This window comes from Pecten maximus, chromosome 15 (assembly GCF_902652985.1).
Source record: "Pecten maximus chromosome 15, xPecMax1.1, whole genome shotgun sequence".
NCBI classification, from domain to species: domain Eukaryota; kingdom Metazoa; phylum Mollusca; class Bivalvia; order Pectinida; family Pectinidae; genus Pecten; species Pecten maximus.
Window position 1 is genome coordinate 18,886,289 of NC_047029.1, and position 17,142 is coordinate 18,903,430.

General features: G+C 34.3%; 1 protein-coding gene across 1 annotated transcript in view; it reads left to right on the top strand.

The window, feature by feature from the left end:
• Window positions 1–1,890: 1,890 nt before the first annotated feature.
• LOC117343297 (SCO-spondin-like) overlaps window positions 1,891–17,142 on the top strand; it is a 45,149-nt gene continuing 29,897 nt past the window's right edge. The window contains exons 1-6 of the mRNA XM_033905641.1: window positions 1,891–2,086; window positions 10,722–10,882; window positions 11,834–11,876; window positions 13,659–13,720; window positions 13,959–14,063; window positions 14,663–14,818. Coding sequence (XP_033761532.1) covers window positions 1,986–2,086; window positions 10,722–10,882; window positions 11,834–11,876; window positions 13,659–13,720; window positions 13,959–14,063; window positions 14,663–14,818 — 628 coding nt within the window. The 5' untranslated portion in view covers window positions 1,891–1,985. The remainder of the gene's footprint in view (window positions 2,087–10,721; window positions 10,883–11,833; window positions 11,877–13,658; window positions 13,721–13,958; window positions 14,064–14,662; window positions 14,819–17,142) is intronic.

Genomic DNA, 17,142 nt, shown 5'->3' on the forward strand with positions numbered 1-17,142 from the left:
TGTTGCTTCCAATGTTGAAATATATTCGAAACTGTTAACATAAACGAAATTATGAACCACGTGAAGGCTGTCGCTCTGTTCCCTGATATTTAAATAACTGTAGTCCCGTTTATCATTTTAATATATACAAGATGTATATACATTAATATATGTATGTATGAACATATTTTTTATTTATACATATATCTTGTTTGATGTTGTTTCATTAAATACCATTTTGTTGTTTACCATTTATTGGCCCCAATGACCTGTTAATGTAATATAATAATAAGTAATGCAAAAAATTCCATTTCTTCAGTTTGCATCTTTCTGCATGGAGGGCCTATCAATTGTACCTGCTGCCCTTCACGCCATGATTAGTAAGATTCGACTTAATTTGGCTGGCTATTTCCCCCCTTTTTTTCTAAACAGATTTCCGTTTCCCTGCAATTACGCGCTGTTACAAACTACAACCTCCCAAATGCATACACATTTGACAATCCCAACAAGCATGGAGCTAGCACACATTGGAGGCCGTCCTTAAATGACCATTGTTATTAATACAAAACAAAATCAAATTAGATAACCGTGACAACTGTCATCCAGTGCCAATGCGGGGAAAGAATGTCTCCGTACAGGTATCACATTACAAGTCGTGGTGTTATCGACATTATTCGGATTCCATGACAGGTTTTTTGAGCGAATAGATCTCCTGTCTGCTCTTTTTTTCGTGCTTTATTTTTCCTTAATGGGTGTATCGTTTATATCGACTTTCATCACCAGGACTGTTATGTGGTCAAAAATTCGGTTTTGGCTGATTTCTGATAATTGTAAATAATCGCTAGTCGCTAGCAAATCTGCTGATATTTCAGGTAGGAATTTAAAAAAGAAACAAACATATGTAGGGCGTAAGAATTGTGCCTGCTGCACCTTTTGCATACACGATTCAGAAGAGGTGATTAAATTTGGGATCTTATCATATCTTATTTTTTCTTTTTCATTTTTCCCTTCCTGATATCTCCCTTGACATCGCCTTATTTTTGGCCTTCCGTTGAGCATTCACTCTTCAATCATGTCTCCTGTCATGTCTCCTGGCCGAGCTATACTACTCCTGCTTAGAGCTAAGCATTTTGCGAGTGGCACGGCTGATTTGCCCGTTGTCAGTATAATGTGACCGGGTGTCCTGCGGTGTCTTTGGCAGTATGCTGTAGTGAGGTAGCACTTTAAAGTTCTTCGTTATCACAAGGAGTATATTAATAACTGTAATAATTGCAGTTTAACGATTAAATACAACTTCATGAACTTACAAATTGGAAATCTTTCAGTTATTGGCAAATACATTATTTCCCCACGAGATGTATAAATTGATTTATGTAATTATTGTTTGTTATCAAGAAAAATGTGTATACAGCGTTTTTCAAAGATATATATGCTAAATATAATGATTTTCAATCAAAAAGATGACGTCCAATTGCAAAATGTTGCACGCAGATTTGTTGTATAACTTTCGACATGAAACGATACTATTGAAATAGTATGCCATATATTCTGATTAAAAATTGCGTCGTATACTGCTTATTTGTTTGGTCTTATTGACATAAGTTGATCGCCATAGAAATCACTATATCCCTGTAGAAAGGATAACAAAGCAGCTCGTTTTTAAGTCCACAGCCAACAAATTGTATATGCCTCGTCAGTCAATTTGTCAATAACAAACATAGACTAGCCAATGAGATTGGAGCCAAATGGCGAAGGGAGGCCCACAAACTAAATAAGAAATATCGAATGCATTAAGCAAACATAATGCACAATAGGATTGCTTACGTAAAAAATCCGGTATAAAACCAAACGGTAGCCATTGGTGTGACAGCGACCAACGCTCCGTGAAGAGAGAGAGAGAGATAACTAATATTTTTATGTTAAGTTTCGGATCACAACAATACCTATAAAGAAAGAGGTGATAAGGGAAGCTCGATTTTTATTTCTTACCAGCCCTATTCGGGACCATGGCAAAGAGCTTCCATAGCTTCTCGGGATTTGTGACATGGATACTCTTTCTAGGAACAACTGGCTTATGGAATGCCGCACAGGGTTACACATACGGCAAGTAAGTGACGGCATTATCAGGATGTAAAAAGGTTTTATCACATAAAACATGTTTGTTCAACACTTAAAACTTGAACCACTAATTAAATTCATAAGTGCCACTTGTAATCTTTATAAAAATGGACTACTTTCTCATGAGATATAAATTATTGTGTCTTGAGGAATGCAAATTTGTCTTTATTATACAACTAAGAAACTGGACTGACCTACGGCGGAAATTTGTATCTCTTCTTTTTTTTATTCTTGTTGTTTGATAGATTTGCGATTGAAAATAATGCTTTTTTTGTTTTGTTTTTGGTATTAACATATTATTCTGATATCTAATTTTTATAAGCCTTTTTTGAGATTTAACCCGTATAAAACTAAAGTCTGAATAAGTAACCACTGTATTCACCAAATACTGCTATCATTTCATGAACATAAATACAATTGTCTCAAATGGTATACTTTGTTTGTATCAAATATAGTTATCCAATCGTAATAGTTTGAATACTCATGCTTTTAATATCAGTTCATGCCTATAAAAATACAGAAGTAATCATTTTTGTCAGTTTTAAATTATTCTGTCGCGTGATACTTGAGATGAATAATCCTTTAGAGAATTATCACATAAAATCAGTACATTGGGCCAGCGTGATCTAGGGTTCTGGGGCCCTGATTGCGATCAACGCTGCCCAGTAGGGGTTCCGCCGTTTTGAATTCACAAAAGGCTGCCGTGCGTCTCAATTCGCCCCCCCCCCCCCCCCCCCCCTTTTGAGTCCATTTGACACAGTTTTAGCTAGTCTGATAATTACTAACTGGTATTCCGCGTTACCTTTCCTTTTTGGTAGACGTAATATAATTGGCAAGCCATACTTTGCTTCTTTTCCTCGCTGTTGTTGTTGCAGATACTATTTAGTAAATATTATTTTACATTACGTACATGTACTGCTGATTTACATATTATCAGAATTATTCCATGTTGACTATTTAATTTGTGATGCCACTAGATTTTGACAGTAATTTAGCATGCAGTAACTCGGTATCAATTGGTCGAATATGTGAATATCCATCCATCGATAGATGATTTTTAAGACGGATGATTCAATCTTGTATGCATCAAAATAAAAACATTATTGCATCTCTGAAAAAAAAAACTACTTAGAGATTTCCCATATCACGGAGTATTTTTCCATGATTAGTTTTTCATTCACCGGTAGAGTAAAGCATTGAGCAATTATGAGGCCGAAAAAGATTATCGAAGGCAAAATTATATGTGTTGATATTAGTATCGGGTATTTCATTTAGAATTTGAAGATTAACTTAACGAAGGATTGTCCTTTTGCGAAATTGCATTCAGTAATGATGACACAACGCAAGTTAAAACACACATATACATCGTCCTTTGTGTGATTGCATCATAGCGTTTCCTTTGGGGATGTCAAACTTTTTTACAATATCTTAGTACTAATATATAATTCAAATTTGTATCAAGAAATTGTAGCTCCATAAAAAATTTTGTGGGTTGTAAGCAAGTACTTGACCTAATGGATAAAAGGGAACTGTATTTCATATATAAAATTCCAAAAGGACACATCATTACGGATGAACAGTGGTTTCTGCAATGGGTTTTCATCAATAATTGTCCAAATAGACTCCCAGATTAATCAAATATTTTCTTGAATTTCACATTAATTTACCAAGTATCATCAGTAATTTTCATGAATGTAATAATCTAAGATATTGAACCGCAATGACCAGTAGGAATGGTATTTTCAATGTTTTTTTCCCGTAGTAATAAAATTTCAAAACCGCGTTAGTTTAATATTAAATTATATAATTGGCATTGTGGTTTTCAGAACAGTAAACAATAATTCTCGTAAAATATAATGCCATTTTACCCATAACATGTTGTGTATCATTCTTTAACATTGAACGCGAATTACTCTCCAAATACATGACAGGCTGGACTCCAAAAAAACATAGCGATATTTTCTTTTCATCTTGTTTTCCTTATCAATAAGAATTGCACAAATACAGAAAGATGTAATAATTTATAATTAATCGAATATATAGTTTAAATTATCAATAAATACAAAAATAAGTTGAGAGCGTGAAAATGCAAACCATTGAAATAATTAACAATTAATAAAAAAAAGTCTGTGATGTCTTAATAAAGAACACGCAAATATTAACGCTTGATGAAACACATAAAGAAATTGAACGAGAGTGACAAGAACACAATTAAGAGCTACAATCCGATTGCGTCAGAAATAAATTAAGACTTTATGAAGGAATAAGTTTTTGGCTAGTGCAGCCGTCTTCGACATTTCTATTTTAAACAAATAACAAGACTTTTATCAAGTTTTTCTTTTGAATTGCAGTGTCACGATGAATCTTATTTGACAAATTTATTTAACCTTCCTATTATGATATTCTTTATTAATTTTGATTTCAATTCCCCTGTCTTGATTACCTGCTTTGTCTATGATCTTTGGCAAAATGTTTAATTCACTGACACAATACACTTGTGCTGACGAAGATTAAGCTAATATGGTTGTTTCCGAATCCAGTTTGAAGAGTTAAAGGAAAATTAAATTTACATTCGAATAGAAAATTATATTTAGAGCCCTTTTCTTTTTGTCTTTGTATATGCTTGTACACCCGTGGATGATATTTTCATATTATATATAAATGATATATAATTCCTCATTGATTAATTTTGTGCTGGTCGTCATTATAAATTATATCATTTCATAATTACTAAGCATCCCATTATCTCACAATGATCAACGGTGGCACTGCATTCTTCTGAAGAAGGTATAAAAAGCCCACCAAAACTTGTAAATTCCATATCATACACCGTGGGTCTTCACATTGAATATTATTATCTCTAAAAGTATCCAAACTTCAAATCTATTTTGATCAGCAAACAATAAAATAATTAAAATAACTTTTTGTTTCGTCAGTCAAATTTGATTGGTCAAATTCAAACGATTTCAAAAAAATATTTTGCTAATGGATGTCGGGATTAGTTCCATTTTATTATTAGAATTGTATACATTTTTCAACTTTGTCACTTTACATAGCTTCACAATGACATGAAATAACAATAGTATTTCTCTACTCCAATTTCATAAGGGAGTGTCCAGTTGCCTTTTGGCGTAAGATAACAAATACATTATCAAAGCTACTACAATACCATATGTGTGAAGTAACATAGCTTTGCTGTACTGTGAAAAAGCTTTACCAACGAGACAGGTAATAAAGTAGAGAATTAGTTTTCATATATCATGTTGTGGAAATATCCCTTTGTCACTCCATAATATAAATCTATTAAGTAGATCGATAAATCCAGACACACCCGGATAGTTTACTTCGGAACAGCTGTGACTCTACTGTACAAACTGATTTGAATAGGTTTGATTTAGTATATTTACGTCACATGCTTCAGTATCATACTGATATTTAACACAGACGGCCATAGATTTTTCTTTCTTTTCCCCTTCCTGTGCAATAATCATTATTGTGCCTTAGCTGTTGCTGTATATGAAAACTTTTTTGTGATAAAGTTATTTTAGCGATTTCGTAATAAAACTATTGCTTTATTATGTTGCTGGACGTTTATTTTTCGCTCTATAATGTTACATATATCAATGGATTAATCAATTAAGTTCCAATAATTAGCAAAAATTTCTGTCCTTTGAAATAAGGTATCTTACAACAGTATAACTTGTTTATCCATAAGTAAAAACCGTTGCGATTTCAGTGTTCTTAATTGAACTTGATACTGACGTCATGATATACTTAATATACTTGCACTTTTGTTTCGTGGACATGGTTTAATCACGGTACAACTGACATTGTGTTGACGGGTCGCGATAGCTCAGTCGGCTAGAGCGCCGGCCACGTAGCCCCAGATGAAAATCCGAGGTACATAGCTCGACGGTCCCTACCACTGTTGGTTTGGAAAACTGAGAAACGGTTCAGTCTGTGTTGTCGTGGTTGTGTTTTAAGGATTTTACGCTAACTGCTCTGGATGGCATGCGACATGCCTCCGATACGCCGTTTAGTGCGTAGGTATCAATTTCTATAATGAGAACCCGTTTCAAAATTACATTGACTGTTCACAGGGCGTTAAACCCAGCCAACAAACAACCAATCTAAATAGGACGTTATCACTATATTACTGACATAACTGTAATACATTATCACCATATTACTGCATTAGTGACATTAGTGCAGTACATTCTCACTGTATGACTGGCATTACTGTAGTACGTGATCACTATTACTGACATTACTGTAGTACGTGATCACTATAACTGGCATTACTGTAGTACATTCTCACTGTATGACTGACATTACCGTAGTACGTGATCACTATTACTGACATTACTGTAGTACGTGATCACTGTATAACTGACATTACTGTAGTACGTGATCACTATAACTGGCATTACTGTAGTACGTGATCACTATAACTGGCATTACTGTAGTACGTGATCACTATAACTGGCATTACTGTAGTACGTGATCACTATTACTGACATTACCGTAGTACGTGATCACTGTATAACTGACATTACTGTAGTACGTGATCACTGTATAACTGACATTACTGTAGTACGTGATCACTATAACTGGCATTACTGTAGTACGTGATCACTATTACTGACATTACTGTAGTACGTGATCACTGTATTACTGACATTACTGTAGTACGTGATCACTGTTACTGACATGACTGTAGTACGTGATCACTATAACTGGCATTACTGTAGTACGTGATCACTATTACTGACATTACTGTAGTACGTGATCACTATTACTGACATTACTGTAGTACGTGATCACTGTATAACTGACATGACTGTAGTACGTGATCACTATAACTGGCATTACTGTAGTACGTGATCACTATAACTGGCATTACTGTAGTACGTGATCACTATTACTGACATTACTTTAGTACGTGATCACTATTACTGACATTACTGTAGTACGTGATCACTGTATAACTGACATGACTGTAGTACGTGATCACTATAACTGGCATTACTGTAGTACGTGATCACTATAACTGGCATTACTGTAGTACGTGATCACTATAACTGGCATTACTGTAGTACGTGATCACTATTACTGACATTACTTTAGTACGTGATCACTATTACTGACATTACTGTAGTACGTGATCACTGTATAACTGACATTACTGTAGTACGTGATCACTGTTTTACTGACATTACTGTAGTACGTGATCACTGTTTTACTGACATTACTGTAGTACGTGATCACTGTATAACTGACATTACTTTAGTACGTGATCACTGTTACTGACATTACTGTAGTACGTGATCACTGTATAACTGACATTACTGTAGTACGTGATCACTGTATAACTGACATTACTTTAGTACGTGATCACTGTATAACTGACATGACTGTAGTACGTGATCACTGTATTACTGACATTACTGTAGTAAGTGATTACTATTACTGACATTACTGTAGTACGTGATCACTATTACTGACATTACTGTAGTACGTGATCACTGTATTACTGACATTACTGTAGTACGTGATCACTGTATTACTGACATTACTGTAGTACGTGATCACTGTATTACTGACATTACTGTAGTACGTGATCACTGTATAACTGACATTACTGTAGTACGTGATCACTGTATTACTGACATTACTGTAGTACGTGATCACTGTATAACTGACATTACTGTAGTACGTGATCACTGTATTACTGACATGACTGTAGTACGTGATCACTGTATTACTGACATTACTGTAGTACGTGATCACTGTATAACTGACATTACTGTAGTACGTGATCACTGTTACTGACATTACTGTAGTACGTGATCACTGTATAACTGACATTACTGTAGTACGTGATCACTGTATAACTGACATTACTGTAGTACGTGATCACTGTATTACTGACATTACTGTAGTACGTGATCACTGTATTACTGACATTACTGTAGTACGTGATCACTATTACTGACATTACTGTAGTACGTGATCACTGTTACTGACATGACTGTAGTACGTGATCACTATTACTGACATTACTGTAGTACGTGATCACTGTATTACTGACATTACTGTAGTACGTGATCACTGTATTACTGACATTACTGTAGTACGTGATCACTGTTACTGACATTACTGTAGTACGTGATCACTGTATAACTGACATTACTGTAGTACGTGATCACTGTATTACTGACATTACTGTAGTACGTGATCACTGTATTACTAACATTACTGTAGTACGTGATCACTGTTACTGACATTACTGTAGTACGTGATCACTGTATAACTGACATTACTGTAGTACGTGATCACTGTATAACTGACATTACTGTAGTACGTAATCACTGTATTACTGACATTACTGTAGTACGTAATCACTGTATTACTGACATTACTGTAGTACGTGATCACTGTATAACTGACATTACTGTAGTACGTGATCACTGTATAACTGAGACATTGTAGTCTATTTAAACGACCGAAGAACGTAATATATATATATTTATAATAGATAATAAATTGTTTTTATCCTTACGGACGAATTATAAAAGTAAAATAAAAAAAACAACAACTCTCCGTTAGCGCTTTCGTCGCGTCATGGCGACTCTTCAGAATGATTTTATTTTCAAAATAGATGATTATGACGTCATATATTATGACGTCATAGACGTAGACATAGAGACAGTAATACACAACACAGAATGGCAACATTGTGAAAATAAAAATATTCGAAATAAAAATGAAAATAAAACTGCCCTCACGAGGGATCGATCTAACGACCATAAGACTGAAATACCGGGTGTCTTACCCGTTCAGCTATGCGGGCTGTGATTTAAACATTATGTTTTTTAAATATTAAATTCTAGAGATGTTGTATAAATACGGAAACAACAAGAAAAATGTGTACATATTGTTCACAATACCGAGATATTTCAAACGTGTCCCGTCTCCGGGAGTACATCCGGAAACAATATATATTGTATATTGATATATATCATGGTTTAAAGCATGTTCATGTATATTTGCTCTAAGTTTTAAAACAAGATAATGTTAAATCGCTGTGTAACTTACATAGCATAATTTATAGAATAATAGTACATAGTCTTACATTTCTCTTCCTAGTTGTTAATATCAATACAAATCTAGACTGTAGGGAAGATGTTGATCAGTTCAGGTATATTATTCAAACTTTATTCGAGTCTTCCAAATTCTTCGCAATGTTAATAGTGTAATTTAAAATTACAACCTTTTTGATCCACCATTTATTGGATCAAATGGCTATCTATGTTGGTAAACCGTTAGGAATTTAATAATAATCTTTTATATAATTTGATAATTTAATTTTGTATGAAACACGCATTTTCATTGGCTGAAATAATTTTGTTATACCTCCATAACAAATTTTTGACGTTGCGAAATGTAGCGTCATTTTTGATTGGCTGATGACGTGGCGTAATATTTTATCACAGAAAAGAGTTCGCCAAAGAAAGTGAAATATCTTGGTGTGTATAAGACGAAATTAAATTATAAGAATTAACATTAATTATTTTTTCTGTTATACAGTCATAACATAAAAAAACTGGAGTGTACTCTCTTCATAAACCGCTTCGCGGTTTATTTAGAGTACACTCCAGTTTTTTCTGTTATGACTGTATAACAGAAAAAATAATTGATGTTAATCCTTAAATAATTACATCACTTCAAACTAAATGGTATCACAAGGGGTACGCAGAGTATTTGGCGAACATGTGTACCTTGTGTATACAATACGATGTACCGCATTATACAATTAGCCAAATTTTGATATTTAACAGATGAGTGAACATACAGTAATAAAAAAGTACGTAACTATGAATAATTTTGGTATCATTCAACCCATTTGACAACCAATGCGTGGCCAACCTTTAGAGCCTGCTATGAGACGTCTATTTCTGGGATCTGTGAGAGACATACATGTATTTATCATGGGTACACGTACACGTGTAGGGGAGGGTGGGGTTATGCGTGAGCGACGGGTTGATAATTGTATGCATGGTGTTGCACGTGAGCACGTGCTTTTAGTGGCCCTAACAGGTGTTTTCAGGTGCGCGTGGCCGGCTCGCCATTCGAGCCTTGTAGTCACTATAGCAAGCACGCATACCCCCCCCCCCCCCCCCCCCCCGAAAAAAATTGACGAGACAAATGTTTTTTATTTGGTTTTCTTCTTTTACGCTTTTTACCTTATAGGTAATTTGTCGACAATCGCTGGTGACTTAAGACTGGACAGGTGTGAAAAATGTTTTACTTAGAAGGCATTGTGTACACAGGTCGAGGGACTTCGAAGGAGACGGATTAATTCCATGGTCCAATTGTTTTGCCTAAATCCCAGAGTTTCGCATCCACATGTCGATTTAATTGTAAAAATCTCCCGCAATAAATGGTGCTTTGCTCACTACAGAGGCTTCCTCCCATACAAGTGTTTGTGTTGTGATGATAAATTATTTATGTGCGTTTGAGACGGTCGAATTAGCACATAATTGTTTTTATGAGGAGCGAAAAAAAAACCCATCCTTTGAAATTCTTTCACACAATTTACAGAACATGTGTTTTATTTACAGTGAAAATGTCTGTATGCTCAACGAAACACGAACAAGGCAAACGGAAGCTCCATGCAAAGACTATCTTGACATGGTGCTGATAGATAACCCATATACGTTGATGTTGAAGGAAAGTTTCACAACACAAGAGGAATATGACAACAGAATTAACATACTAATGGGTAAGTATTTTTAATTCATTCGTCCGGTATCACCGTAAGATTTAACGGTGATGTGCATTGCAATTGGTATATCTTATGAACTAATGCGAAATACACCAATTCATGAACAGCTTGTCATTAATCGTATAGTGACACCATCCTCTATGTCTTCTGTGGCAGTGACTAACCCATGTCCAAGCTGAACAGATGGTTATATTTTAACGTTGAGAGGTTTGAAAACATCTTCTATATGTTGTCAACCCCTGTAGGTAGGGCGTAAGAATTGTACCTGCTGACCTCTGCTCACCACTCTTACTCTTATCCGACCTACTCTCTTGTAGGAACTCCCAGCTTTGCCTTTTAATGTACCGTAGGAGTAATGGCGCATCATTTGAACCTTCATAAAGGTGATCAGAATATTAAGGGTTCTATCTCCATTTATTTTTCTTGTACACTGATATGTATTTCAGATAAAGATAGTTCCTGTATGTTACGTTCATACAAAATGTATTTCAATCTCTGTTAAAAACGAGAACGTTAAATATCTAATAAAAAGTTAGCGTCACTCTATTTTGGAAAACATATGAACAATTGTGTTTAGCTATAATACAATCATTCCTTTTGTAGTAAGCCGTTAATTTAAATAAAAAATCGAAGATGCTGGATTTTGTTTAAATGTACAGTCGATCCTCGGTATCTCTTATGGTATTGGGTGGTTGTAATATTATTAAAGCTTCGAAATATCCGGGTATTCGAGGTATATTTCATATAGCTATTTTTGCTGTCGAAACTGAAATTTTACCTCGAATTGTTAGAAACTATGCTGTTTTGAAACAAATACTGATGGTACCTTGTAAGAGTGCCATAATGTAGCTACCGAGTCCTAAAACAAACAATATATTTTACATAGATACTGTTTAAACATGTTGAATGAGAATAATGATTTTAATTCAAAATGTTCCTTTTTAACAGACAAAGATCCGAAATATACAAACAAGCAATGTATATTTTCAAGGTAAGTACTTTCACTTAAACGCATAGGATATTTTAGTTGGGTATATATAATAAGTACGGTATGGATACCTAGGCTGGAGTAATGTAGATAGATTGAAGATATTATCATCAGGAGGACAGGATGTAATGACTGAATATGGCGGCATGCTTGATGATATACGTTTTATATACAATATCAATTTAAGTAGATGACATCCTGTAGGATACCTTATACCCTGAGGAAAACGGGCCCGCATACATTATTGCATAATGAAACTATATTATGCTGTTGAAATATTACTATTAGATTTTATATTGTAATAATTTATTTATAGGCATGGTCATATTGGCTGTATAACCATTTACTTAGAAAACTACTAGATACCACTGGATCGCCCTGCCGTATTCCCACTGAAAACATAGATTAGAATGGGGGTCGCTTTGTTTAGAATACCTCACCATTACAGTGTATACATTTTGTTAGAGTATGGAAATAATGATAAGTGACTTTTAAGATATACAGATGTAATCTTACCATATACTTTGTAGTGCTGCCATGCATGTACCATGAACTGACAGGGTTCGTCTAGATCACATTTGAAACAAACAAACATCACGTGAATTTCTTTCAAAAGTAAACTAAGGAACATACGTCAAACCACAAATCAGTATCTGTCGATATTCCAAACAATATGTGACCCAGCTTTAATATATCACCGTCCTTTTTATTCGATACTGATTTATACTACAATTTTCTCAATATTTCCACAGGATCAATACTATTTTACTAATTCACCTGAAAGACATTTATTTTCATTATTCACTTTGTTCTTTAAACCTTTTTTTTTATTTTTACGTAAATGTTATTTGTTTAATATATGTATGTATTTTCCCTAGACCCGTGTCCCCCATATATGCCTTCACAAAACCCTTCCATTCGCATGTAGTCACCATTCCTCAAAACCTGGGATGAGCTTAAACTGATGACATACTTTTTTTGGATACCATTCTTTACCCTTACATATGTAGTCACATATCCCCAAAGCTGCACGTGCACTTACACTGGGGACGTCAATTAGCACATTTTTATATCACTCCCTTTCTATTATCTTTACACATATAACCACCAATCTCATACCCGCACGTGCATTTGAACTGATGATGTCCGTCACTTTTCTATCACAACCTTTCCCTCACCATCACACAAATAGTCACTTCCCAGTATTCACGCGTGCAGTCGCATTGATGACGTCACTTACATGACACATTCAACAAAACATGCCTTTACAGAACATTGACACAGAACAGGACACAATTGTAGGAAAGCCCACACCGAAAAAGAAGGTAAATGTGACCATGGATACAGTTTTTTTTAGCCTTTAAGTAACAAGTATCACTTCTTAAGTGAGACACTCAAATTTAAGCGAAACCAAACTAAATCAGATTCGCGGAATGATGAAATACCGCACCAGGTGAGAGATACAAGTGCGTTGGGCCTCTTGCTTGTTATGATTTTATAATTCTTATCTAATATAACATATGTGCATTGGTGGTGATTTAATCAAGCTTAAAATTAAATAAGAATTATGATGTACTATAATCAATTACTGGTGTGTGGAAAATAATACCGACTACTATACTATATATTTAATAAAGAAGTGTAATTTATGAAAACGTAACTGTTAACAAAAATATCCACATGTAGCTAAATATATAAGTATGTACGTTGTCGCTTTTTAAGCACAATTATGTACTGCATCAATTTTACTATGGCTACACATTTATATTTTTTATTATGTATCAGATCGTACATAGAACAAATACCGGGATGTTGCCCTGGTTGGACGGGACCAAGTTGTCTAACAGGTAAGTGCACGTGGTGCCATATTATATAAAAATAATTCAACCTATTGATTCTTATCATACCAGTTAACCTCATGTAGAACACTGTTGTATGACAATTCAATTGTTCTTTCCTTTGGTCCTGCATCTAACGTTATGTACATCGCAATAAAACAAATTCTATATTCAAATATGGTATTATCGTAAGTTTACAAATATTTAAATATAAGTAAAATGATTGATGTCTTTTGTTTTGTTAAAGCAATTTGTGAGCCACCGTGTTCCAGTAATGGTCGGTGTACTAGTCCACACGTGTGTACCTGTCAACCAGGATTTACAGGGGCGTTCTGTGATGAAGTCGTACTAGGTAGGAATGCTTAGCAAACTCATCATTTAACCATGCAAGCTGTTGAACATACAAAATGGCTGATCATCATCTCCCATGGCATTACTTAAATGTTAAATTAAGAATGATGCTCAACATTGTATTCCTTCAAACTTTATTTTTAGTAGCATGTAAAGTAAGCATCGCATATCCATATAACATATTTTAAGCTAAAAAAAGACACAGTAAAATGCAGTATGTCTATTTTTTCCCAAAATATTGCAAATCTATTGTAAATTAAGAATTGGCTGTATTACATTGACTATTATTTGTGCTAAAAAAATATGGCTGATGATACATCAAATGAGGAATTATAATAACAATGAAAATATTTTGTGTATATTCAATAATTAGAGCAATAGTCAGCACTACATTTTGGTGCTGTGTTTTCGTTTAATTGATGACGTCATTAATTTGTTTGCTGATGTCAATTTTCTTTCAGAATAAAAAAACTAAATTTTGTGAAACATGGCCAAACATTAACATTTACTTTAGACTAAAAATTTCCAGCTGTATCTGTAAAGCTAAAAAAGACACTGAAACAAAAATGCAATGAATGATATTAATTTTCCTTTTTGTAGATATGAACGCGGTCAAACAGTACTGTTACAGTAGCCCATACTGTCATGGTGAGAAGGCCGAGGGATTTGAAAACCAACTCAGTTACGAGGACGACTGCTGCAAAGGTGGCGGTGCTGGCTGGGGAGCAAGTGGGGGCAAATGTGAAGACTGTTCTGGTAAGAATTGGTAACTTTTTTCAAGACCTTTAAAAATCGATTGTAATAGTATTTTCAATGGTACTGATATGTTTAAATTAATGCAACTGAAGTTAAAATACAAAAGACAAGTGAACACGACAATAGACAAATGAACACGAAAAAAAAAAAAAAAAAAAAACAAGCACAAGGGAAATGTGTGTGGTTCCAAAGTAACAAGTGGTGATGTCAAAACTAGTTTCGGTCTAATGTGGTATATTTGTATTTATATACAGCACACATGTACAGTTATGTACATTTATATTTAAGATTTCGCGTGGTTCATATTTGATGAATCACCATACACAAGCATATATCTATGCTGTACATTTTATCTATTATATTTCAACATACACACTATTATATATAAATGCATCCTTTTGGACTGTAAGTTGTGTGGAGAGATAGCATAATTCATCTTAAGACAACACTATCAGATCAAAGTACCTTAAAATGACAAGTTTTATTACTTCATACTTATATTTAGTTTGCTATTTCAATAATCAACTGAAAATTCGCCACTGTAGTGTCAACCATAGCTGTCAACCATTTTCGTCATCAGCGTAATTCAAAACAGTTACAGTGTTCAATATCGCATCGAAGTGTCCGGAGGAATGGTTACTATCGCTTAATAGGTCCCATAAGTTAAGTTAATGGAACTCCAGTATTCTACCATTTTATGTACTAAAATTGGTTATTTAGTTTAATAACATATTCTGAAACCAAAGAAAAAACATTGTACCTGTCCTATTATCATATGAATCGAATGATGTTATACGATTGTTATATGATAGTGATGGTAGTTGGAAATAGCTTAATACGTGGTATTGAAACATTTTATCCATTGCCTGGTAGATTGTGTAACATTAACTTCTGCATTGTACATACCAAATACCTCTGGAACTCAGAAATGTATATCTTATTCATGCTATACCAATACATTATTGATTGAAAATAATTGCTTTTCTATTTAAATCTTAAAAAAAGGATAGTCTTCTAAAAGTGTTCAGTCAACAATTTCTGATGAAAACGGAACACGTGTTGCCTCCTTTCTTGTCAAAAGTCAATGGGAATATTTGACAGAAACAGTTTTATGTCTTTATGTAAGTTGTAACACATGTTCAGATTGTTTGCGATACTGTCAATACAACAAAGGAATTCGTTTACGCTTTGTCCCCATTGTCCACAGATGGGCATGGTGACAAAGGATTTGGATACCTTTATACCATTGTAAGATGTTAAAAATCAAAGGCTGGTATCATGAAATCGTCACGAGTGTGGCGGAATTATAATCGGCTGAATTCCGATGGCTAGGTAGCTCAATTGATCAGCCTACAGTTCAGGGGTGACGGGTTCCAGTCCCATTCTTATCGTTGTTTTTTTCTTTCCTATTATAATGTTAATGATAGCGTCCGACCTTGTTTACAATATCAACAGTCAGGAAGTAAATAATCCGACATACATCATCCACTCTCGCCGGTGCGTCTCAAACAAGCACTAGGGTAGAGCTTGGGAGGTATCTGAAGCCCACGCATGGCTGCACTCCCCTGCACGCGAAGCCTAAAATTACATATATACAAAAATACGTCAACTTACCACAATGTTCTTTTGTTTGATTATAGTTAGAATTGGACGAATTACCCATTACAACGCACGTACACAGATTAGTATCCAAATACTGATGGTGCGAGTGCACATGTTACTATTTTGTTATCTAGCTTCGCTCTTGAGTGACAATCACGTAGCCTACCATTCCCAACTTATCGGGTATTGTCCATGAAATAGTATATTCCCCGAGGAGGAGTTCCGGTTGGTAATTTTCATACCCAAATGAAATCCAGCACGATCGAAAATAATAATAGAATCAATAGTAAAATACTGTAATAATATATTTTAATTAGTCATACATTGACCATCAATCATGTCCAGTTTTGAATTTTACTTTTAATACAATTGCATTAATGTGTATCATCATTTTACTTACATATTAAAACGTCAGTATGTATTATAATCAACTGTCATCTAAAACAAGGAAGAAAAAATATAATAAAATAGCAAATCAATAAAACATCAAATTCAAAGTTCTTAACATCAATTAAGAATGGAACAATAACAAGAATAAAGAATTTAAGGTGTAATAAGAAAAGAAACCAATCGAAAATTCTGAATGAATATATTCAACTTTGTAACAAAAGTATGACACCATCTTTTATCATGCCATATATTATATTTTTAAAGCGCAATCAATTATTTAATAGCATTTGAAAAAAAATTGATGGTCGCGATTGTTGCATGTTTGTTTAAAG